Source organism: Lissotriton helveticus, chromosome 3_1 (assembly GCF_964261635.1).
Source record: "Lissotriton helveticus chromosome 3_1, aLisHel1.1, whole genome shotgun sequence".
Lineage (NCBI taxonomy): Eukaryota > Metazoa > Chordata > Amphibia > Caudata > Salamandridae > Lissotriton > Lissotriton helveticus.
This window is the reverse complement of record NC_136061.1, coordinates 1,565,527,276-1,565,552,792: the sequence shown is the minus strand read 5'-3', so window position 1 is coordinate 1,565,552,792 and position 25,517 is coordinate 1,565,527,276. Positions and strand designations below refer to the sequence as shown.

At 47.3% G+C, this 25,517-nt stretch overlaps 1 protein-coding gene across 1 annotated transcript in view; it reads right to left on the bottom strand.

The window, feature by feature from the left end:
• SORL1 (sortilin related receptor 1) overlaps positions 1 to 25,517 on the bottom strand; it is an 852,839-nt gene that overhangs the window by 613,235 nt on the left and 214,087 nt on the right. The window contains exons 12-13 of the mRNA XM_078682321.1: positions 7,671 to 7,759; positions 229 to 407 (exon numbers count right to left, since the gene is read on the bottom strand). Of these exons, the coding sequence (XP_078538447.1) occupies positions 229 to 407; positions 7,671 to 7,759 (268 nt within the window). The remainder of the gene's footprint in view (positions 1 to 228; positions 408 to 7,670; positions 7,760 to 25,517) is intronic.

The window sequence follows — 25,517 nt, the reverse complement described above, 5'->3', positions numbered from 1 at the left end:
CAGAAGGGACTTATATGACCTCGCTGATGTCACGTACGAGGACAACGTCAGGGCGGGGTCGTGTGGCGCCGTCCGCCGGCGCGCAGAGGTGCCGCTGCAAAAGATTTCTGCATCCAGTCTCACACCTGGGGATATTCCAAGTTAAGGAATCTGCAGCTAGATGTCTCCATCATATAACAACAAATTAGAGAAAGTCATTTGGGCCAGGATGATGCAACAGTCACCTACCTAGCACATCTGTTGTGTTGATCTGCAGGATGAGCCAGCTGTGGCCATTATCAGTGTAAGAACCGAAGATGGTGAACACTGTGCTCTTCTCTCCAGGCTCAGTCAGAAGCCCATAAACTAGTACACTCTTCTTGGAGAAGGTAAACGTTTTCCAGCTTTCACCTTCATTTGTACTGTATCTGGAAGGAATTGTAAAAAGATACCAAATAATCATCTGGTGAAATAACTTCACAGATGTGTTTCATGCACATCAATAAAAACATTCTAATACAAATATGACCTAACTTGGGGGCCTTCCATTGCAGCAATCTATTTGGTCTACACAAAAACCTCTCTGCTGAGACCTTTCAAATATGGCAATTGTTAAAATACAACAGCTCAGAAGAAGAGTTGTGTTAACGTATACAATTGCTCTAATGTGGACTGGCATTAATAGTCCTATCACCTGCAGCAGTAATTCACATTTACCACTAGCACTCGTTTTTTTACTGTGGCTGAGAAGGTTTTACCATGAGCTACACCATTTCCCTTTATGTAAAGAGCAGTATTAACCTCCAGTGGTAATTAGAACACAGATTCCCTCTTAACCTGCATTACTTCGAGCCCCAAGTTAATAAAAAAATAATCACTAACCTAACAATATTTTTTACACATTTACTACATTTTCATGGTTTTTATTTCTTCTCATCACATTTCAATATAAAGTACATTACATCAACTACAAAAACCACAACAAAGTTATAATACATTTCTTAAAAACAACAAATTTCCTTTTCCAGCATTTGCACCAAAGGAAATGGTCCTCTATCTCAAAACAGAATATGGGTCAAAAATGTTGGGTCTGGTCTATGCGCGAGTTACCAAATTTACAGGCTTATATAAAACAACAATAATCAACATAAGTGTATTCAAAGGACATAAGTGTTAAAATTTCATCAATTTATTAGAATTGTTTAAAAAAACAGCAAAGCTTGCTGATTATACAATGTATACCATAGTTCAAAACAAATCAAAACATAATATTCATAAACAAATTCATTAAAAACATGCACTATTACACAGTATTATAAAAATTCATAAATTTTCATCAATTTTAAAAAAGACCAAAACACTGTTGACGCGGCGTTTCGGTGCCAAACACAATCTTGCACCTTCTTCAGGACTTTGTTCATAACATTGATTTCTCATTACTCATGATGACATCTCCAAATGACTGTCTCCTAGATGGACTTGGTGGGTCCCATCTGAATTAAGCTAGGAGTTATTTCCTTCCTGGCAGTATCTTTTCAATCTCCGTTGCTGTTTGTCTCCAAATTAAAATTTTATTTCCTTCCCTGTGTATTCTCACACTTGGGTGTACGGCGAGGTCTCCTTGAGTTTAAAAATAGGGACCATCTCATTCCCAATATGTCTTTATTAATCCTTATTGTAGTTGGGGGACGCCTTAGGATGTTGGAGGTTCCCAATGTTCTAAGTTCTTATCTTAGTTCAATTAGAAAGACTCCTTGATAGTTAAAACATCCTCCTTTCCTCTTCATTGGGGTCAGGGGCCACTGGTTAGGAAATGTTTTAAAATTATTTCCAATTGATCAGTAGTATCAGCTTGGCATGGCGTCCTCCCTCTCTGTTCCTTTTCCTGAACGGAGAGGGAGGAGACCTCGCCGTATACCCAAGTGTGAGAATACACAGGGAAAGAAATAAAATTTTAATTTGGAGACAAACAGCTCCGGAGATTGAAAAGATACTGCCAGGAAGGAAATAACTCCTAGCTCAATTCAGACGGGACCCACCAAGTCCATCTAGGAGACAGTCATTTGGAGATGTCATCATGAGTAATGAGAAATCAATGTTATGAACAAAGTCCTGAAGATGGTGCAAGATTGTGTTTGGCACCGAAACGCCGCATCGACAGTTTGTTTGTTCTTTTTTAAAATTGATGAAAACTTATGAATTTTTATAATACTGTGTAATGGTGCATGTTTTTAATGATTTTTTTTTATGAATATTATGTTTTGATTTGAACTATGGTATACATTGTATAATCAGCAAGCTTTGCTGTTTTTTTAAACAATAATTCTAATAAATTGATGACATTTTAACACTTATGTCCTTTGAACACACTTATGTTGATTATTGTTGTTTTATATAAGCCTGTAAATTTGGTAACTCACGCATAGACCAGACCCAACTTTTTTGACCCATATTCTGTTTTGAGATAGAGGCCCATTAGGACCATTTCCTTTGGTGCAAATGCTGTAAAAGGAAATGTGTTGTTTTTGATTATAGACCCATTCCTTTTCCAGGTGAAAGGGTAACTCCCTCCTTATTGTAGATCATACATTTCTTATACAATCAAAAGACACAAGAAAAACCATTGCCCAGTAATTACAAACCCCACTCCGCTCTTATACCTCACATACAAAATATTCATAGATACTCAAACAGGCTCACAGACATCATCTACGCCAGTGGTTCTTAACCTGTGGCCTAGGGACCCCTGGGGGTCCGTGAAGCATGCTCAGGGGGGTCCATGACTGCTTAGACATTTAAATAATATTAACAAAATAATAAAGTGGATATAAATAAAGAAGCAAAATGTACAATTAGAAATGTTAAAAACGTTCATTAGATGAGAAGGAATTAAAAATTGAAAGCTACAAACTAAGTTAGTATCCTCAGACTGAGTTGTGGGAGCAGACAAGTGTATGTATTGACGATGAGTGGTCCCTGTGTATGATTTTTGTGGTTCAATACATCGAAAATGCAGTCAGGGTCCTTGCTTCAAGAAATGAATCAGTGGGGGTTTGTGGATTCCAATTATGATTCATTGGGGATCCTCAGGTTCAAGTAATAATTAAGTGAGGGTCCATAGACGTCAATAGGTTAAGACCCACTGATCGACACAGTCTCAAAGATATCCTTAAACAACCCAATACGGAGATAATTATTTTTTCTTCCACAGTGGTTGCATCTTGAATGGGGAGACTCAGCAAACGATCATAGTCAATGTACGTTTTGGTGGAGATATTAATTTCCAACCACCTGTGCAACACCTAAGTTAGTCCATCTTCGTTCCAATATGGATATACGGTTTGTTCTCTGTTAGCTAAAAAACACCTTCTCATTTGAGGCAAAGGATCAGGACAACAAAAGCGCATGTATTATACTGAAAAACATTCCTGCCCACTTATATTGGATATGAAGATCCATTAGAAGATGGTTACCGATTCGCTCCTTAGGTAGAACCAGACATGCTTACTTTTGCCCATAAGGAATTCCCAATCTTCTTCATCACGTACTTAGTATAGTACATGCAGTTTTGTTTTCCTAATCCTTTGCCTCAAATATTAAGGTGTTTTTTAACCAGAAGAAAAAATAAATCCACTATTATCTCTGCATCGTCTTTATCTCAGAGGTGGGTCATTAACAATATTTTGGAGACTGTGTGGATGATGGCGAGGAGTCCGAGTGTGTATGAATAGCGTGTATGTGAGGTGTAGGAGTTGGGTGGGGTTTGTAATGACTGGGAAATGGTTTTTACTGTATCTTTTCATTGCATAAGAAATATGATAAATTAGGTGTGGTTTTTGTAATATAATGTAATGGGATCTAGCATGCAGCTCCCAGTTTCTCAAGCCAGTGGACATTTCACTCAGAACCTTTAAAGGTCAGCTTAGGACGGTAATTTTATTGAACGTGTATATCCGTCCCAACTCAGCGTCTAGGCTATCCCTATCTGACGAGGTGACCGCAACAGTATTAAATATGAGATCTGGGTGCCCGAACGCAGACATCATACTATCTGGTGATTTCAATATGTGGCTGATGTCTGATCTACAAAAGAACGAGGTAACAAAGCTGCAGAAGGCGATTGGGCCATTCCACTGAAGGATCGTCCTGGATGGAGCAAGGAGGACCCGAAGGGCTGCACTCTCCAGGGTAAATTGAAACATCTTGGCCTTGGAGGCCTTAACGGGCATTTTTTCCTGATAAGCCGCCTGGTCTCTCATGTCCATCTAAAACCGGCTGTCTTTGCTCGATTATCCTTTTGTCAGCCTTTCCCGCTTGAATCAGGTGTCTGGTTTTGGGTTCGGCAATAGATTGGACAGCGATCACAGCCCTCAAGAAATTTCCCTCAGTATTAGGCTGATGCAACATGATCAGGCAGCTGCCCAAGCCTTCGAAAGCTTCACTAACAACTTAAAACGCATTAAGTGATCAGTCAATAATCTACAGCTCCTGGCGACAGAAGCAAAGCACATCATCGAGAACACCTTCAGGCGAATAGAGGACCCAATCGTAAACTGGACAAGATTCTCAGAAAACTTGATAGCCAGGCACGCAAAACCGATAAAGTATACACAAGTTACTAGGTCCAAATAGCCGACCCCCTGGGATCCTGTGATACGGTCTGCCAAAAGTAGCTTGAATCGGCTATGGCGGGAACTTGAAAGGAAGCCAATGGACCCACTAACTATAAGGACATATTGGAATTCCTTCTGGACCAGACTACATCATGATATAAGGTCCAGCAACTCTGCAAGGTTTTGGTGCACTATAAATAGTTTAGGGGGCAGAGTTCCCAAAGTTGCCTCGTCTAACATACTGGAATCTGAGTGGTACCTTTTCCTGCATAGTCATTTCAATGACCTACAAGAGCATAACTACAATCAGGTTACTGGTATAGAGGGCAGCAAAGCTCTGGACGTTGAACCTTGGATTGAGGGTAACTTATCTCTTGAGTACTTCCACACAGCACCAATAATTCAAAAGCAGATTGAAAAGGGACAAAAAGATGGGTCCCCAGGCCCAGGAGGCATTCCATCAGCCCTGTTTAAGGAGGACCCTGCTTTCTGGACCACTTAGTTAGCTTTGCTCTTCTCTACCATCTTAGAAAAGAACATCATTCCGCCCTCATGGCAAGGATTGATTCTCGTCCCAATTTTTAAAGGAGGAGATAAAAAAATCCCCCGGCTACTATTGGTTGGTCGCCTTAATTGATAACGAAGTGAGGTACTTTGCAGAGATGCTGCTAAACTTCCTTCGGGCATGGGCCGAAGCATGCTCAATAATCCCACCAAACCAAACCAGATTCACAAGCAATACTGGCACTATGGTTAATCTTATGGCACTTTCTCTTTTAATCGACCAGGCGGAGGTCAGCACTAGTCCCATCTATATGGGGTTTATTGATAATAAATCTGCTTTTGACAAAGTCAACAGGTCAAACCTGTGGCAGAAGCTTACTTTATTGAATATTCCAAACAGTTTATTGAGAGCAGTGCAGCTTTTGCATCCGGACACGTGGGTCAGGTTCAAAATTGGAGACGGCTCAAGACTGTCACGACCAATTTCGACAACGCAAGGCCTCAAGCAATGGAGCGTACTGGCCCCCACACTTTTAAAATGATTTTTATCTGGTCTCCCGGAAGCCCTGAATCTAGCTAACTCGCACCCACCCAAAATAGGTAGCCTCCACCTGTCAAACCTATTGTATGCCGACAACGAGGTTCTTTTAAGTCACACAAAGATAGGACTACAACGGCTGCTGAATGCAACCGCTGCATATTCAAACAGGAATGGGTTTCAGATTAACAAGAAAACTAAAATCCTGGCGGTTCGCTCAGGAAGGACCAAGAAGCTGGCATGGGCTTTAAACTTGGAAAGAATAGAAGAAACCAGCTGCCACAAGTACTTAGAAGTCTTCTTTAATAACAATGGCAGATACAAGAGCCAATTGGGTGAACAAAAAAAAGAAAGGAACTGCATTAGCATTTGCAATCAGCTCCATTCACAAGAAATTATTTGGTCCAACTTTCGCTCCAACCCTCAGGCCCAGGAAAAGGTTATTCCAACTCCAACCTATGGAAGTGAGGCTCTAAAAGGGCTAGACAGTGGCCAACTAGACAAATTGGTTGCAAAAATGTTTAGAGCGACTTTCCAGCTACCTTCCTACACTTCACCAGTTCCGCTTCTCAAAACTGAGAATGGGAGTGATTCCAACGATTTGCCATCTCCCCAAATGGAAAAGAGACTGTGCCTGGAAACATGCCGGCTTTGAGACCAACACAGGGAAGATATTTTGCATGTACTGTGTTTGTGCCCTAACCTCTTGAAAGAAGGGCTCTACTACAAAGGGGTTGGATCAACAAGGAGGCCAGAATGTGCAGAGGTGTAGTGTTGGCCTGCTTTGATCCCCTGAATACCATCTTAAATTGCGCCTTGGTAGATTCATGGATGGCTTTGCAAAAAAACTAGCGGAGGGGAGATGCATAACGCTTCCTTGGCCTGAAACCTAGACCCCTTGCTTACCAGCATCAGTTGCTGAACTAACTCCATTTGCTGAGCGGACAGGCACTCGGACAGTTTTGGACAAAAAACAAAATAAAATTGTCATCAAAAGGGGCGTAGCTCACAGGCGAGCTGACCTGGGTCTCAAATGTTATTTTAAACTAGGACTGTTGTCTACTCATGGGCACACTACTATAGGAGTGATGGAGAGTGCACTTACAATAGAGTTTTATATGTTATGATGTCCAGTGCTTTTATCCCCAGGAACCTGGGATTTATGTATTGCAAAAGAAAATTGGTGGTGGCTTGCAAGGGTTTTAACAAATCATGCAATAAAGTTTCTTTCTATGAATAGAATGTAATGACATGATGTAAAGTCAGCAATAATCTAAAGTGGGCCTTGAAGTAATACAGGTTACGTGTGAATGGAATCACTTTTGCCACACCCTTTCGATTTTGAACACAAGGAGAGGGAGCAGTCTCCTCGTTCTCATCTCAACATGTGCATTGGCAAAATATGCTTTGGAAGTACGAACAGATAAATGAACTGCTATGAATGACAGTACCTTTTCAAAGATATCGCTACAAATTGCTAAACAAAAACTGCTAGCGCATCTTACAGAACAAGTTACACCTCCAACAGTGCAAAAAAGAATGTTAGGCAAGATGTGAAATGTCCCAACGTTGTTAAAACCCTGCAAATGATAAACGAAGAGGGTCTGTAGAGCAAAGGGGCTTCCATCATTCAGAAATGTTTCTGCAACTGGTAAAAATCCTTGTCACGCCTTTACCAATGCAAACAGGAAAGGCTGTGAAAAGGACTTTCTCCACATACTTGAAATTCTGAAAAGGATGTATCATTGGTCTGTGACCCAAATTGCTATCAAAACATTATTCAGTCAATGACTCCCTGTGGTGGGGTGCTAACCGAGTCCCAAGACTACAGCTTTCCCTTTGGTAATCTTTCAGGAGGCAATGTCTCGCCAGCATTAGTTTGTTCTTCAAACACAACACCGTTCCTTTATTGGACACAGATTGCTTTTAAAGAATGTTAACCATATACGAAAGCAAATACAAGGACAGAGGTCTACTGTACCTTGCAGGCCTCCATTCCTTCTTGGTGTGACTGAATTAATTAGATGACAACTTACTTTAGCTGGTTAGTCTCGGTCCCCTGAGCAATAGCCATCAGGATACCTCCGTGATCACCCCATGCATAGTAGTGGGGTCCATGCAGAGCCTAGACAAACACCCAAAATGTGAAAATAACAGTGAAAAGATCAATACTACAGAAATAAAATGCTCATAGAAACCAACGACATATTACGGCACTCAGACATTACTTGCTGCAGTACAGAAAATCCTCCCCGTTGCCCAAAGTACACTTTTGCAAACATTTTCACATTTGGCCTTATACTCAACAAACTACAACCTTAACAAGCATTTACAATGCAATGGTTTTGCCTTTGACAAAGTTAGAGCTATTGGCATTGTCAATGACAAATTTTGTATTTATGTGTTGGTTTTGAAAACAGATAAATTAATGGCATTGTCATTTACAATGCCAATAGCGTAATCTCACGCAAATGGACGATGGTTACAAAATTTTTTGAAAAGTGCTCTATAGAATCAGGAGGAGTCTGGGAGGGATAATGAATAGAGATAGAGCCAAGAAGGAAAAACAAATTAGGGTGAGAGAGTGGTGCATTGGAGAGAGTTAACAGTGTGTTGAAGGGAGAGTGAGTGACGGGATGAGAGTATGAGCAGAAGAAAGAGGCAGTGAGAGAAGGAGAGTGGTGAAAGGGAAGAGTGAGTGACGGGATGAGAGTATGAGCAGAAGAGAGAGAGGCAGTGAGAGAAGGAGAGTGCGGTGAAAGGGAAGAGCGAGTGACGGGATGAGAGTATGAGCAGAAGAGAGAGAGGCAGTGAGAGAAGGAGAGTGCGGTGAAAGGGAAGAGCGAGTGACGGGATGAGAGTATGAGCAGAAGAGAGAGAGGCAGTGAGAGAAGGAGAGTGCGGTGAAAGGGAAGAGCGAGTGACGGGATGAGAGTATGAGCAGAAGAGAGAGAGGCAGTGAGAGAAGGAGAGTGCGGTGAAAGGGAAGAGCGAGTGACGGGATGAGAGTATGAGCAGAAGAGAGAGAGGCAGTGAGAGAAGGAGAGTGCGGTGAAAGGGAAGAGCGAGTGACGGGATGAGAGTATGAGCAGAAGAGAGAGGCAGTGAGAGAAGGAGAGTGCGGTGAAAGGGAAGAGCGAGTGATGGAGCCACAGGGAGTGGGAGGAGCGAAGAGGAAGTTGTTCATGAAGGTGAGGACTGAGTAAGTGACGGGGTTGTGTGGACAGGAAAGGCTGGCACAGGGCGGACAGACGCATGGAGACACAGGTACTAGGGGGCAGAGGTGGGAGACAGGAGCATGTGACACTGGTCCCGGGTGCAGGGTTTGGGACTAGCGTGTAGAGGATGGACAGCGTGTTATTGCACGAACAACAACAGTCGGCAAAAATCTAAGTAAAGGTCTGCTTTTAACGTGAAAAGGCGCAACAGTGAAGAGATCTGGCCAGAACGCATGGCATGTCCAGCATTACGTGGGGGAGGGTCAGCCGCCAACAATGTCTTAACTTCAAACCGGGAAAATCCGAAAGGGGAGGTGCGTCCAATTTAGCTAAGCTTTTGGGCAACCCTGTCCACACCATGGCACATATGCCTCGGTCTTTTCATGGAGGTAACTCGCGCTGAAAGAAAAAAACATCAAATACAATATTTTTATATTCACCTCCCAAATAAACGTTGTAAGAACTAAGTGCCTGGCGCTGCCGCTCACAACGATCGTGCTATGCACACTTTAAAAGGTCGAGACAAGCAATGGCGGGAGCGTGGCTAGAAGTGGAACTTAATGGCCAGTTCGATCCGGCCCTTCATGGTACACCGAAGGTCAGGGAATAGCGCATTCCGGAGCTAGTTAGATGTTGCACGCGAAGTATAGTACAACTCCCTGCCACCAAACTACATACACACCACAACGTGCCTTTCTTCCTGCAGGCGCCAAGCTCAAATCAGTATAACAAATCAGTGACGTGACGCTTGTTTTTGTGGATGGGTGTCTTTTTACCTTTTGCAGTGTTGTGCCTCGGATGATGCTTTGTTTTCTCTTGTAGCCGCACACTTGTCACTTTAGCACTGAGCGCGGGAGGGGGGCGGGAACGGGGCCGGAGACAGGGAGAGCGGGAGAGGGGGTGGGAACGGGCAAAAACAAAAAAAAAAGCAAGCACTCACCTGGACTTCTTCCGGGTGGCAACTGCACATGCACTTCCGAGCGGGAAGGGGGTGCGGGAATCGGGAGGGGGGCGGGAATGGACCCGAGCCGAGCTCCAGAAACTAATCGACATGAGACGCGGAGGTGGGCGGGGGGGGCTCACGGACAGCGGGAGGGGGGAGGGAACGGCAGCACTCACCTCGACTTCCTCCAGCGGCGGTCGGCCGCGTAATGGGAAAAACAAACAAATTTTTTTTTAAAACGAAACTCCGCCCACCGCCGCGATGACGACATTGCAGAGGCGGAGAGGGAAAAAATGTCGGGAACGCCCCCGAATCTGGTCCGGCCTTGACGGACAGATCCGGCTCCCAATGGCTAGCCTCCATTTATGGAGCTAGCCAATGGGAGGAGGGGGCGAGGAGGGGGCGGATACCCGACCCCACAGAGCAAAACATAAGATTTTGCTAGCGCATGCGTACTTCGCACGCATTGCCAAGCAAAACCTAAAAATGGTATTTCAACACTAATGTAAGTTTTCCAGACATAAAGTACAGAAAAAAAGCTTCAATTAACAAGCGTTAGCACAGCCAATAGGTCTCGCTTATGCGAGAGCAATTAGCTTTGGCAATGTGTTTTAATCATGTTGTAACCGAGTTTCGCTGCTGTTCAGCATGGCTAAACATTAGTGGCGTGGGGTGGGGTATATTGGGTAGACTGGAGTGGGGTAGAGTGGAGTAGGGTAGAATGGGGTATACAGTAGTTGTGTAGCTTGGGGTAGAGTGGGCTAAATTGGCGTAGACTGTAGTGGAATAGAGTGGGGAAGAGTGGGCTAAATTGGAGGGGGGTAAATTGGAGAAGAGTGGGATAGATTGAAGTTGAGTAGGGTAGATTAGGGCGCAGTGGGGTACATTGGTGTGGGGTTGACCGACGTGGTAGACTGGAATGGGATAGGTTGGATTGGGGTAGATTTGAATGGCGTAGATTGGGGAAGAGTGGGATAGATTTGTGTAGACTGAAGATTAGTGTATATGAGTAGAGTGGTGTTGTCTAAATTTGAGAAGAGTGGGGTGGGGTAGATTGTGGTGGGGCGGAGGTAGAGTAATGTGGGGTAGATTGGAGAGGGGTGTAGTAGGATAGATTGGGATAGAGGGGTAGCTTGGGGTATGGTAGATTTGGGTGGAATGGTGTGGAGTGTGTTGGATTGGAGTAGATTAGAGTGGGGTGGGAAAGGTTTGAGTGGAGTGGGGTAGAGAGTGGCGTTAGGTAGATTTCAGTGGGGTAGATTTACATGGAGCGTGGTAGATTGGGGTAGAGTGGGGTAGGCTGGGTGGAATGGAGTGGGGTAGACTGGAGTGGATTGGATAGATAGTGGTAGATTGGATGGTGCAGATTGGAGTGGAGAAGGATAGAGTAAAGTGAAGTGGAGTGAAGAATGAGTGGGGTAGAAATTGGAGTGGGGTAGACTGTGATAGTTTGGAGTATAATAGAGTGGAATAGGAAAGTGAACTGGGATAGATTGAAGTGGGCGATATTGGGGTTGGACTGGGGCAGACTGGAGTGGGGTGGAGTAGATTAGGGTGGATTAAGGTAGACTAGAGTGGGTTAGGGCATATAGTGGTAGATTGAATGGGGTAGATTGGGGTGGAGAAGGATAGAGTGGAGTGAAGCCTGGAGTGGAGTAGAGATTGAAATGGTGTAGATTGTAATAGTTTGGAGTAGAGTGGAATAGCAGAGTGGACTGGGATAGACTGAAGTGGGATAAATTGGGGTTGGTGTGGGGTAGATTGTGTGGGGTGGGGTAGACTGGGGTGGATTAATGTAGACTGGAATGGAGTGGGTAGATTGGAGTGGATGGGGTGGTTTGGGGAAGAGTGGAGTAGATTAAAGTGGGATAGATCAGGGTAGATTGGAGTGCAGTGGGATAGAGTGGAGAAGATTGGGTGGATTGGAGTGGGTAGATTGGGGTAGAGTGTAGTGTGGTAGATTGGAGTGTGGTGGGTTGTGGTAGATTGGAGTGGGGTAGATTGGAGTAGAGTGGGGTAGATTATGGTGGTGTGGGATGGATTTGTAGACCGGAGAAGGGTGGACTGGGATAGAGTGGAGTGAGGTATATTGTGGTGGAGTGGGGTAGATTGAGGGGAGTGGGGCAGATTGGAGCTGGTTGAGTGGAGTAGATTGGAGGGAGTGGGGTACATTCAAATGGAGTGGGCTAGTGTGTAGTTGAGTGGGGTACATTGGGGTGAAGTGGAGTTGATTAGGGTAGATTTGATTGGAGGGGCGTGGAGGGGCGTGTTGTGGAGTGTCGTGGAGGGGCGTAGAGTAGAGTGCAGTGGTGTGGCGTAGTGTTGAGTAGCATGGTGTGGTAGTGCACTGTCATTACAGACAAGACATTTCAATTGAAATTATTGCATTTGCACAGAGCCAGACCCGGAACAAGGATGGGGGTGGGGGCCTCTCAGAGCGAGCATTCTCCAAACACAGGGGTCTCCAACTGGTCGATTGCGAGCTGCTGGTAGCTCTTCCAGAGCAGAAGGTATGCCTAGCATGAGGAGCCCGGTGCTAGACAGATCAGCTCCACACCCCTAGTGAGCCCCTGCCCTGATAGTTGTTTGGGAGAGGAGGCTCATTTTTCTTCTGTAAGCATCAGGATCATTGGGGCCAATTATTTATGTCCTTCATTAATTTTACTCTTGCCAGGGCTACAAAAAGTTTTTTTACTCCCTCAAACCCCCACCTGCCACACCTGTCCCTCCTTCGCCCTTCTTCCACTTAACGTTGGGACAACTCGTTCCTTTCCCCTCCTCTCGCTCAAACTGTGGAAAAGTAATTGCTCTGCCCGGTTTGTGTGAGAGAGGCCAAGCAGAGATGAGAGACTCCGTACCGGTGCAGCTGCTGGCTCCTCTCACGGCCTGCGTGTAATTCAGAGCCATCCTGTTCCCACATGGAAGCAAGGAGCTGGCGATAGCTCCTATGGCAGAGGCAAGTGTATCCAGCTGGTGGCAGTGCTATTAGCTGAGGCCTTCGGGGCCGGGGAGGCCGAGGGCTCATTTAGCTGCTGTAAGCATCAGCTGCATTGGGGCGAAATCACGCTTGCCAAGGCTTCAAAAAAAGTGTTCTCCCCTCCATGCTCCCCTGCCACTCCTGACCCGAGCAGAGGTGAGAGGCACTGCACCCGGCTCCTCATAGGGCCTGGGAGTAATTCAGAGCAATCCTGTGCCCTCCTGTAAGCAAGGAGCTGGTGATAGGACTTATGGCAGAGGCCGGTGCATGTTGCTGGTGGCTTTGGCATTAGGTGCGGCCTGCAGGGCTGGGGAGGCTAAGGGGGTGGATGAGAAGACCGCTACTGGGCTGAGAAGACAGATTCAGAGGGAAACCAGCCCTTACTTAAATACAGGCCTGAGGCATGGCAGCCCCTGAGGTCTAGCAGCCTTTAGCCAGGAAAGGTGGTCCCCAGTGAGCAAGATTACCAGCACCCCTAAGGGACACGAAGTCCTGAAGAACAAGTTACTTACCTTCGGTAACGATATATCTGTAAGAAACAGTATTTAGTATTAGATTCCTTACCTTAGAATATCCCCAGGCGTCAGTCTGGATCCGGAAACTTTTGCGTAGCAGTACCCCTGCGCGTCGGTAGGCGTCGTCTGCAGGCGTCTCCTGCGGCTCCGCGTCCGGCGTCGTGCGCCGTGATGACGTCGCTGGAGTATATAGACGCCGCCTCCGCGCGCTGACGTCAGTTCTTTGTACATAGCTTTTCCACGCCAGAACACGCAGAGCCATGTGAGAACCAACACTGGTGCCATTTAGAAACTAGGGCCCTGAAAGGGATGTCCTTAACCCTAGGTGTCAGTTCGCAGAACGGGGAGGAAGGGCGGGGCGGTAAGGAATCTAATACTAACTACTGTTTCTTACAGATATATCGTTACCGAAGGTAAGTAACTTGTACATCTGAAAGAAACAGGTTAGTATTAGATTCCTTACCTTAGAATAGATACCCCAGCAATACCAACCCCGGTGGTGGGTCTGCGAACCGATACAATCCTACACCAGAAAGTCCTGGAGGACCGAACGGCCAAAGAAGCCATCCCTCCGGACTTGACTGTCCAGGCAGTAGTGCCTCGCAAAAGTGAGCAGCGAGGCCCACGTAGCCGCCTGGCAAATGTCCTGCAAAGGGACTCCCCGACCCAGGGCAGTAGTAGCCGCCGTGGCCCGAGTGGAATGGGCCCTCAGCCCAACAGGAGGCTCCTTCCGAGCCAAAGAGTAGCACGCTTTGATGCACAGAACGACCCACCAAGAGATGGTCTGTTTATGTACCGCCCGTCCCTTCTTCGCATCCACGTAGCCAACAAACAGTTGGTCATCCACCCGGAACTGGCCTGTGCGATCCATATAAAACAAAAGCGCACGTTTTGGGTCCAGACGATGGAGCCGCTCTTCATCCTTTGAAGGATGCGGAGGCGGGAAGAAGGAGGGGAGGGTGATGGACTGCCCGATGTGAAAAGCAGAGACAACTTTGGGCAGGAAAGAAGGTCTAGTTCTCAAAACCACCTTGTCTGGATGAACGGACAGGAAGGGAGGTTTGACAGAAAGAGCCTGGAGCTCACTCACTCTCCTGGCAGAGGTGATGGCAACCAGGAAGGCCGTCTTTAAAGTCAGGAGACGGAGAGGACAGGAATGAAGTGGCTCAAAGGGAGCACACATCAAGAAGGTCAGAACCAGGTTCAAGTCCCACTGAGGCATCACAAACGGAACAGGTGGATACATGTGTGTGATGCCCTTCAAGAATCTTGTTACAATAGGGGACTTGAACAAAGAAGGTTGATCAGGCAGCCTCAGAAAGGCCGAAAGGGCAGAAAGGTAGCCCTTGATAGTGCCCAGAGCAGAGCCCTGCTGGGCAAGAGAGAGAAGGAAGAGGAGAACCTCGGAAAGAGGGGCAGAAAGAGGATCCACAGCCTTTGCTGTGCACCATGCCACAAATCTGTTCCACCGGCAGGCGTATACCGACTTCGTGGAGGGACGCCTGGCTGCCAGAATCACATCACAGACTTCAGGAGGCAAGTCGAATGGCCTCAACTGTCGCCGCTCAATCTCCACGCCTGGAGGTGGAGGCTGGACAGGTTCGGGTGGAGGACCGTCCCCTGCTGCTGCGACAGAAGGTCCTCCTGAAGGGGCAGGCGGATCGGGGGACCGACCGACATGCTGAGTAGCTCGGGATACCAGTACCTTCGTGCCCAGTCCGGAGCCACAAGGATGACTTGGGCCCGGTCGCACTTGATCTTCTTCAGCACTCTGGGCAGAAGTGGTATAGGCGGAAAGGCATATAACAGACCGCAACTCCACTCGTGCCGAAAGGCGTCGCCGTGCGAGTGCCGTCTTGGAAACTCCAACGCGCAGAACTGATGACATTGCGCGTTCTCTTCTGTGGCGAATAGATCTAACCAAGGCTCTCCCCATCGCAGAAAGAGTCCTTGCGCCACGTCCGAGTTCAGACGCCATTCGTGATCCATCGAGCACCGACGGCTGAGTTCGTCCGCCCTGGCGTTCAGAGAACCGGCCAGGTGTTGAACCGTCAGAGTCACGCCCTGACATTCCAGCCATTGCCAGAGACGCAGGGCCTCCTGGCAAAGGGTCCACGACCCCACCCCGCCTTGTTTGTTGCAGTACCACATGGCGGTGGTGTTGTCCGTGAACACCTGCACTACACTCCCATTGACAAAGGGGAGGAATGCCTTCAGTGCTAGACGAATCGCCCGTAGCTCCAACAGGTTTATATGGAGCCGGGACTCCGCCGGAGACCAGATGCCTCTGATCTCTGCCTCTCCCAAGTGGCCTCCCCAGCCCCGGAGGGACGCGTCCGTCACAACAACGTGCTCCGGCTGGGGAAGGGAGAGGGGTCTGCCTCTGACCCAATCGCGGTCCGTAAGCCACCACTGCAGTTGTCTCGCAGTGCCCTCCGAGATCAAGACATGGTCGGACAAGTTGCCCCGATGCTGGGCCCACTGAAACTTCAGGTCCCACTGCAGAGCCCGCATCCGCCACCGGGCGTGATGCACCAGAAGGATGCAGGAAGCCATCAGCCCCAGTAGCCGCAGCGTCAACCTGACCAAAACCCAGGATAACGGCTGGAAGATGGGAATCAAAGCCTGTATATCCCGGACCCGCCGTTCCGGTGGATAGACCCGAAACTGCGCCGAGTCGAGAACCGCTCCGAGGAAAAGGAGCTTTTGGGAGGGACACAGGTGTGATTTCGGCACATTGATGGTAAACCCCAGCCCATGCAGGAGGTCCGCCATCATCTGAAGGTGGTGGACGACTGTCTGGGGCGAGCCCGCCTTCAACAACCAGTCGTCTAGATAGGGGAAGACTGAACCCCCCTGATCTGCGCAGATGGGCTGCGACCACCGCCAACACCTTTGTGAACACCCGTGGGGCGCTGGTAAGGCCGAAGGGGAGCACGATAAACTGAAAATGCTCCTGGCCTACCGTGAACCGCAGGTAACGCCGGTGGGCCGGCAGGACGGGGATGTGAAAATACGCATCCTGCAAGTCCAACGCCACCATCCAGTCTTGCGGGTCTAGAGCAGCCAAGACCTGAGCCAATGTCAACATCTTGAACTTCTCCTTCCGGAGGAAGCCGTTGACGTTCCTTAGGTCCAAGATAGGACGTAGGCCCCCTTTGTCCTTCTTGGGTACCAGAAAGTAGTGGGAATAGCAACCACATCCTACTTCTGGCCCAGGAACGCGCTCGATGGCCCCCTTGGCCAAGAGGGCCGTAACTTCCTCCTGCAGAAGTGTCAAGTGGTCCCCCGACACACGGTGGTTCTGCGGTGGCATGGCTGGAGGAGTGGTCTCGAAGGGGAGGGAGTAGCCCCTTCGGACGAGCTGCAGCACCCACCTGTCCGATGTGATTGTGCGCCAGTGGGAGAGGTGATGGCGAACCCTGCCGTCCACCGGCGTCACATGGGCCTGAAAGCATGGACTAGGAGGATTTAGGGGCGGATGCTGCGGGGGGAGGTGTGGCCTGACCTCGCCGCTGTCCCCGACCGCCACCACGGCGGTTCCCACGGCCGCCGCCGCGTTGAGAAGTCTGTTGCGGCGCGTGGCTGGCAGCGCGTGTGGGACCGCCCCTTCCGTGGCCACGAAAGGAGCGAAACGAACCCGTTTGCTGGCGCTGGGTCGAGAGACCCAAGGACTTGGCCGTGACCCTGGAGTCCTTGAAGCGTTCCAGCGCGTGGTCCGCTTTGTCGCCAAACAGGCGACTGCCATCAAACGGCATGTCCATCAATGCATTCTGGACATCTGCCGAGAAATTGGCGGATCTCAGCCAGACGTGTGGACATCGCCCTGCCCAGTGAGTCGGTCGTATCAAGACCACACCTTATGGAGTATCTTGCTGCGTCTCGGCCTTCAACCATAGCCTTGCCGAGCTTAGCCCGTACCTCCAGCGGGCATTCAGGCAGCAGTTCCGCGACCGTATCCCACAGAGAGTGGGTGTAGCGGCCTAAGAGGCACGCGGTGTTGCAAGACCGCAGTCCCAGACTTAGAGACGAAAAGACCTTCTTACCATACTGGTCGTACCTCTTAGATTCCCGGTCGGGCGGGCCGACGGGAATGCGGTCTGGGAAGTCGAGGCCTGGATCACCAGGCTCTCAGGGGTGGGATGGGTGGACAAGAACTTCGGGTCATCCGTACACGGACGGTGGCGTCTGGCCACGTTCCTATCAACAGGCGGGCCTGGACCACGTGCCCAAAAGAACGTCAGTTAAGGCCTCATTGAACGGCAGCAGTGGCTCCTGTGGGCATGACTGCGGTTTGAGTACCTCAGTGAGGATGTTAGTCCTCACGGCCGCGACGGGGAGCTCAAGGTTTAAGGCCTTGGCAGCCCTCATCAACACCACTGAATAAGCTGCCCCCTCCTCCATAGCCACGGTAGGAGGCGAGACAAAGCCAGGGTTGGGGGAGTCGTCCAGACCACTGGCGTCACCCAAGTCACCTGTCCAGTCCACATTGTACTGACACTCGCGGGTCAGAGGGTCCTCAGACCCCTCCCACTCCTCTCCGTAATCTACATCCTCACCATATTCGGAGTCAACAATGTAGACCGGCTCCCCGGGGTCAACAGGCCCCATCGGCGTCGGACTCGGCGTCGGGTGACGCCGGTTCGACTCCGCGTCCGGAGTCGGAGAGGGAATGGGGGCGGCGCCGCCCGGAGCCGGAGCCCCGGCGCCGCGCGGGGGCGGCGCCGTGGTTTGCCCCGATGGAATCGGCGCCGGAGAGGCCGGATGACCAGCCGGCGTCGACCCAGAAGGTCCCTGCGGCGCCGGGGCCGGAGCCGTCGGCGACGTCGGGGCCAGAGCACCCGACGGCGTCGAGACAGGAGCACCCGAACCGCTAGGGCCCCCGGACGGGACCACCGGGCCCGCAGGCGCCGTAGGTCCCGTCGGAGGAGACAGTGCACTCATGGCCATGAGGAACGCCTCTATCTCCTCGGGCGACGCGCCCTGCCCAGGGACCGCAGGGTATGGAGCAGGCCGCGTCGGCGACTCACGCGGAGACACGGGGGTGGGACCACCCGAACCCCCGGCCGCATCGCGCGAGCGTCGGGGGTACGATGACGACGCCCCGACTTCTTGTGCTTCCTACCTGAGGAACCAGAGGAATGGTGACGACTTCCGGAGCGCTCGTGACGGCTCCGCGACCGCTCCCTCGATCGCTCCCTAGACCTCCGTCCGGACCGGGACCGCTCACGACGCAGGGCCGACACCCGGAGCTCGAGTAGCTTGCGGGACCGCTCCCGTCTAGCTTTAGTCGTCAAGGCCCGGCAATCGACGCAGGCGTCCACGTCGTGGTCTGGGCCCAGGCACCGGAGGCAGAGTCGGTGATGGTCCGTGACCGACATCGTGCGGTCACAGCCGTCACAATTCTTAAAACCGGGCATCCTACCGGCACCTTAAGAGTACAGAAAGATTCAAAAACTTTGGTCAAAGACCGGAGTACTGCTCTTCGGATTTGCGCTAACTGGCGCGGAAAAAAGAAGAACTGACGTCAGCGCGCGGAGGCGGCGTCTATATACTCCAGCGACGTCATCACGGCGCACGACGCCGACGACGGACGCGGAGCCGCAGGAGACGCCTGCAGACGACGCCTACCGACGCGCAGGGGTACTGCTACGCAAAAGTTTCCGGATCCAGACTGACGCCTAGGGATATTCTAAGGTAAGGAATCTAATACTAACCTGTTTCTTTCAGATACTCTTAGGCAGTGTCAAACACCAGTAAAGAACCACAGACCCGGGCTCAGCAGGGTGGGAAAAAGGCTGAGTCTGTTTTGGAATGCTTGAAAGCAGCTTCACAAGTTTACGTAAACTTGAGCCAGTAGACTTAGCTTCTTGTGTCTGGCTTCTGCAGCTCGGTGGTTCCACCAGCAGTACTGGAAATGCAGAAATTATTAGCTGGGTCTCACTTCTCATCAAAGAAAGCCCTCGCAACTTGTGTAACACCCAGGTCAGCCCTTTTGCAGCTCAAGGAGGCGCAATGGTGATGAGGTCTCACATTACCATGGGCAACAATCTTGCTTCTTATCTACCTCAAGTGCATATAAGCCCCTTTGACTTCTTCCTCCAAGATCATACTCTCACTGTGGGGAGTTGGATCCATTTTTCCCTACTTGTCTGACATGCCATTACATTGGATCACTGGGTGTTGCAGATATTTTTCAAAGGTTACACTCAATTCTTCACATTCTATCACCAGTGCCCTCCCACCTCCAAAATGCCCCACCTGCTTTCATACTGTATGTACACCATGCCACCTTTCTTCTGCAGGAGCATCAATCCTTTTTGGCAAACAGGGCCATAGAGGGGGTCACAGAGGAGGAAAAAGGCAAGGGGTGTTACTGCTACTCCAAAAAGGGTGAAGCGCTTAATCCTCTTAACGCCTTCTTGTTTGAGAAAAGATTGACTTTAACCCAGATCCTCTCTGCCATGTATTTAGGGGATTGAATGGAGTCTTTGGAATTGCAGGAAACCTGCCTTCATGTGTCAGTCATGCAGTCTCACAGACGCTTCATTCGGTTCATGGGGTTTTGGAAGCATTTGCAGTACATAGTTATGTCATTACACCTCACCTTTGCCCTTTGGGTGCCTGCGAAGTTGATGACTATTACAGTACTCCATTTTTGAAGACCTTTAAATAGGCCACCCAGCAGGGTGTGAGGTACTAGTAAGGAATCACAGGCCCTGAACACTGCAGTGTCAACCATTATTAGGAAACCACATGCCTGGGCACTTCTGGAAGCCAAAATAAGCAATCAGATTAGCCAATTGAGTCATGTAAATGTATTAACTAGAACACAATTAAAAGTGGTTTCTGTTTATATTTGCTGTTTGAAGTATGTACAAAGGGCTCTCTAAAAATACAGGCTTTAGGTGATCTTACTTTATTTTTGTTCCGGCTTGGACTTTAAAATACAGGTAGCAAACCAGTCAGGAAAACAATGCCAAATATATACAAAATTTAAAAGTATGAGCTTATTAGGCTTATATTCAGTGAAGTTGGGTGAGGGAGGTTTCTCAGAAAAATGTGTGAGTAGCTAAGCCTTTAGTAGCTCACAATGATTTTCACTGATCAGAAGTAGCTCTCACTACAGAAAAGGTTGGAGACCCCTGCCCCAAAGTGTACTGCTCATTTGAGAAGGGACGAGGCAGCACAGAGCTGACTGGGACAGGAAAAGGTTTGCATCTCCAGGAACAGGATCTGCTGGGACACATTGGAAGGTAAACAAGCATTTGCAATGCAGTTGGTTTCGCATTTGTGAGATGTAGAGCTATTGATGTTGTAAAGGACTATGGGGCACATGCATTATTGGAAACTGCGGTCGCAAAAGGGCAGATGTGCAGAATCTGCCCCTTTTCAACCGCAATTTTTGCATTTGGGATGCATCATCCCAAGTGCAAAAATCGCTATTTAAGTAATCGCTAAATTTGCGATTACTTAAATTGCGATTGCATTTAGGGAATCGTAAATTGTGATTCCCTAAATGCTATGCAACAAAAAAAATGCAATTTCTCATTGAAGAAATGCAAATTACCATCAACTCAAAGTTGATAGTAATTTGCGATTACTTTGACAAATGCACTTCTATGCTGTACACATACATGCTCTTGCGGCATGTGTGTGTGCAACATGTTTTAAAATTTGTAATTTCAGGGGTGCATCAGGGTACTCTTTTGGCACCCTTGAAATTGCATGCGCAATTTGCGAGTACCTATTTGGTACTCACAAATTGTGCATGCAATTACTATTGATTCCTATGGGCCTCTAGGCCCATAGCAATGAATTGGAAGCAATTCCTTATTTGCGATTCGCAATTTGCGAGTCGCAAATAAGGAATATGTAGGAATCGCAATTTGTTTTGCAATTCGTACATGCATAGGGAATTGCGATTTCTAAATTACGATTTCTTAAAAATCGAAATTTGCAAATTGCAATTCCTAACTTTGATGCATGTGGCTGAATGTATTTTACCTATGCATTTTCTGTTTGGAGTGGAGTGAATGTGTGTGGTGTCAAGTAGACATATGTGGTTTGGATTGGAATTGTTAATTGTGGAATTGTGTTGTGTGGATTGGATCGGTTTAGTGAAATAATGTGGCATAGTGTGCAGTGTAATTATGTGGATTGTAATCATGTGGTATTGAGTGTACTAGAATTATGTGGAGTTGGATTGTGTCATGAAGTGGGATTGTGTGTCTTGGAGTGAGATTTTCTGGAATGGTATTTTGTGTTGTGGAGTGGTATGTAGTGGAGTATACCTATGTGGTGTGCTGTTAAATATTGTAGCATGATGTGGACTTTTGTGGTGTAGAATGGAGGTATGTGGTGTTTTGTGTAATTGTGTTGTTGGTTTGAATTATGCAGTCTGTTGAGTTATGTGGTGTGGAATGGAAATGTGTAGAGTTGCATTGTGTGACGTGGAAGTGTGCGCTGTTGAGTGAAAATGATGTTGAGTGGTATTATGAGGCATGGTGTGAAGTGTAGTTATGTGGAATGTTGCTACGTGGCATAGACTGGATTTATGTGAAGTGTATTTATAAAATATGGAGTAGAGCATAATTATGTGGAGGTTAATTTTGTGGTGCTGAGTGGTATTATGTGGAATGTAATTATGTTTTATGAATTGTGTGGGGATGAATTGTGGAATTGTGTGACGTGTGGAATAATTATGTGGCATGGTGTGGTGTATAATTGTGCGCAGTGGAATTATGCAGCATGTTGCAGAGTTGTATTTTGTGGAGGGTAATGATGTGTTTGGGAGTGGAATGTAAATATGTTGTGTAAAGTATAATTATATAGGTTGAAGTGGAATTATGTGTAGTTGAATTGTGTTGTGTGGAGTGTAATTATGTGGTTTGGAGTGGTATTAAGTTGTGTGGAATGTTATGTGATGTGGAATTATGTGGTTATGGAGTGAAGTAGAAATATGTGTTTTTTAATTTTTAGGATTGTAATTATGTGATATGGAATGTTGTAGGGTTAAATTAGTTATAGTTGAATTGTGTGGCATAGAATTATGAGATGTTCAAATGTGCTGTGTGTGGTAGAATTAGGTGGCGTGGGTTTGGACAAGCTGTGCATGTTAAGGCTTTTATGTCATGAGATATAAAGTTGACGATTGTCTATTTTTCTTTGTAAAATTAATATGGTGTGTTTCTTTACTTTCCAGTACAATTAAATCTAAATTGTATTGTTGCATTGTGTGCGCATACACGGAAGAAAGACTGTCTGGCAGACATGCAAAAAATCATCCTACGTCTCAGTATTAACTTCCACACTTCTAAGCAGTAATTCTAGTCCTAGAATGAGTTACCCGTTTGCTTTACAACTACAGTTAGTAAAACAAGTAAGTGCTATGCCAGCCTGCGTAAGTAGCAAAGGTTTTAAAGGGATTTGTTTTCGTGCAAGGTATTGCTTTTCCCAGTTCATGGAAGGAGTAAAAAACATCTCCAGATAATAATAGGATTGATAGGATGGTGAGATAGCAGAATATTCATACGTGTGGATCTGGTAAGGACTGTGAGCAGCAAGTGCTTGATACGCTATTTGCATTAAAAAACACTATATTTTTTTTCATTGTCCTCCATTAGTTATTAGTAAGAAAGGGGGAAGAGAAGCGTTCACCGACAGCATTCAGTTAGTCTTACAGAGACAAAGAATGCTGTGGTCTATGGTAGATGCCACCCAGAAGGCATAGGTATATGTATAAGGAGCTGCCAATGAAAGGAAGTGGAAATGCGCTTTAGACGTTGCAGGTACTGATGGCTACTGTGCGGATGCAGACTTCACTGGGTTGACAGTGGGTGGGGAAATGCTACGTGGTCACTGTAGGTTTAAGTGAATGAATCGCGCATTCTCTCTGGTGTTTGTCCTTGGGGCACTTGCTAACTGGTGCTACATATGGGATCAGGTTTGCCTTTGACAGGAGGTATGGTTTAGTGGGGTACAAAGTGTAAATTGATGTTGGCGTGAGGAAACAAAAAACAGACCATTTAATATTATTGTATGCATCATGCAGAGGATGAAAAGTAGCAGGAACTGCTTTGATGCTGTAGAGGTTAGCAGGAAGAACTGTTAAGGGGGGGGAACAGCTGAAGAGATTGTTTAACATGTTTTAAACTATCACAGTGGCACTGGGGCGGGCAGCAGCTGAAAGGCTCTTTCTTTACTGGTAGGCAGTGATTAGATAGGGACCGGCCATCAGTCTTTATGTCAGTGGGGGACAGGGGAGCAGTGGGCGGCGGTCACGGCTTTGCAGTGACATCTATGGGGTGTTTTTAAAGGGGGCGGAAAAGCAATAATGCGGGTTTCGTAGGGGTGAGAGTAGAGTGTAATGGATGCATTAGTAGCAGACACAACAGCAGTGGTCTGTGTTTGGAGGTGGTTAACTAAGCGGGCTTCGCTTGGAGGTGGGTCATCAAGAAGCAGGATGTGTTTTGTGGGCCGGCTGGAGGCAGTGTTATGTAACTTTGCTGGAGGGTGCAGCAGCAGTATTTGCTGATGTATGTAGATCACCCGATGAGAGGGCGGATGTGACCAATGGAGGAACCAGAATCCTTTTTTTATGGCTGGGGGGAGCCCCTGCAGTATGTCGGGTCGCTGGCCCGAGAGATCTTGACTGGCGTGGAGAATGGAGTGCGCCCTCCATGTACTTTGCGGGGGGCCCCCCTCAAGTTTCGTTACGCCACTGCTTTACTGCGCACAAATGATAATGTGTGGAAATGTTATCACAGTGAACTAATGTGTTCTGATCCCATTCAAATATTTGTTTTCAAAACACTTCAGAATTACAAAATAAAATGTGCTTTATTTGCAATTTCCTAATTCTGATATATTTCGAAACATCAGCACAGTTCATTTTTGTTGTGTGCTAAAGAAATATCATAGTGTTGCTCCTCCTAAACATCAGGATTGTCACAGATCTTCTCACTTTGAAGTCCGAGAAAGAAAAGTAAATTCCAACCTCCCTCAGAAGACAGAGCCTGACATTGGACCTCTGTCTTTCAATGCACAGCACATGTTACAAGGTAAAAACAAGAGGTAACGGCCTGTTTACAGAAAGCTAGTACTCAGACGGATACAGTAAACAAGGAATGTTCCATGGGTGGGACGAACAAAGACTGGACAGCCCCTCAAGCAGGTACAGCCAGCAAATAGAAAGCAAGCAACCGCAAGGTACAAACCAGAAAGAGAATAGTAGGCAATGAGCAAAATGCATTCCCAGGGAAGCTTTCAGAAAGCCCACAAGACTGTCAGAAAACCAGACAACTGATGTTTGGTAGGCTTCAACCTAAAAAAGAATAATGGCTGAGCCATTGTACGGACTGTTTTAAGTCTGTTTTAAGTCAGTAATGCAGTGGAGACCGATAGAGGTTGAATTGAGCAAGGATGGTGAAATGGTATGCAGGAATAGCTTGCAAGAATCATTTGCTGTGTAGCTATATCCATGTTACACTATGGCGCAGTAAATGTCTGGTTCAACCAATGGCATGATAAAAGAGAACTATCTTTGTTTTTAAGCCGAGAATAACATTTCTTAAAGGAAACACCCTGCAAAGTTTTATTTATATATATATATATATATATATATATATATATATATATATATATATATATATATATATATATATATATATATATATACGGTATTTAAGTCTCTAAGCTGATTTAAGAGGCTAACATATAAAGTATGTAGCAATATTTGTTTAAAACACCAGTAGTACATCTCAGAACAAAATCATGTAATATAATGAACAATATTTCCAGTATTAAGACATAACTGAGCCTTTTCTCTGGGAATTTCGTGCAGGATTAGGTCATAAACAGGTGTTTTCAAAGTGTTAGATTCTGCTGTAAAAACACATACATTATGGCTTGTGTGTGTTTTAATCCCTTGCATGCGCGCGTTGGCCAACAGCCGCCGCGAGTACTACCTCGGTAGTGCTGCGCACGTCTGTTGGCCGACGCGGTCCCGCCTATTCAGTAGAGCTCCCACACCGCAGCGGAATGTGCGCCGCGGTTACGGAGTTAAACATGAATGGCCATGTTACTCAACACACTGTCCAGGGGCCTTATAAAAATCTATTTCCTTAAAGCTTCTAAACTGCATTGCTCTGACTGGAGTCTCCGCAGAGTTCGCTCTACTTTTTGATTCACAATAATCAGGCTTCACTTTCAAAAACAAAGCAGATGAA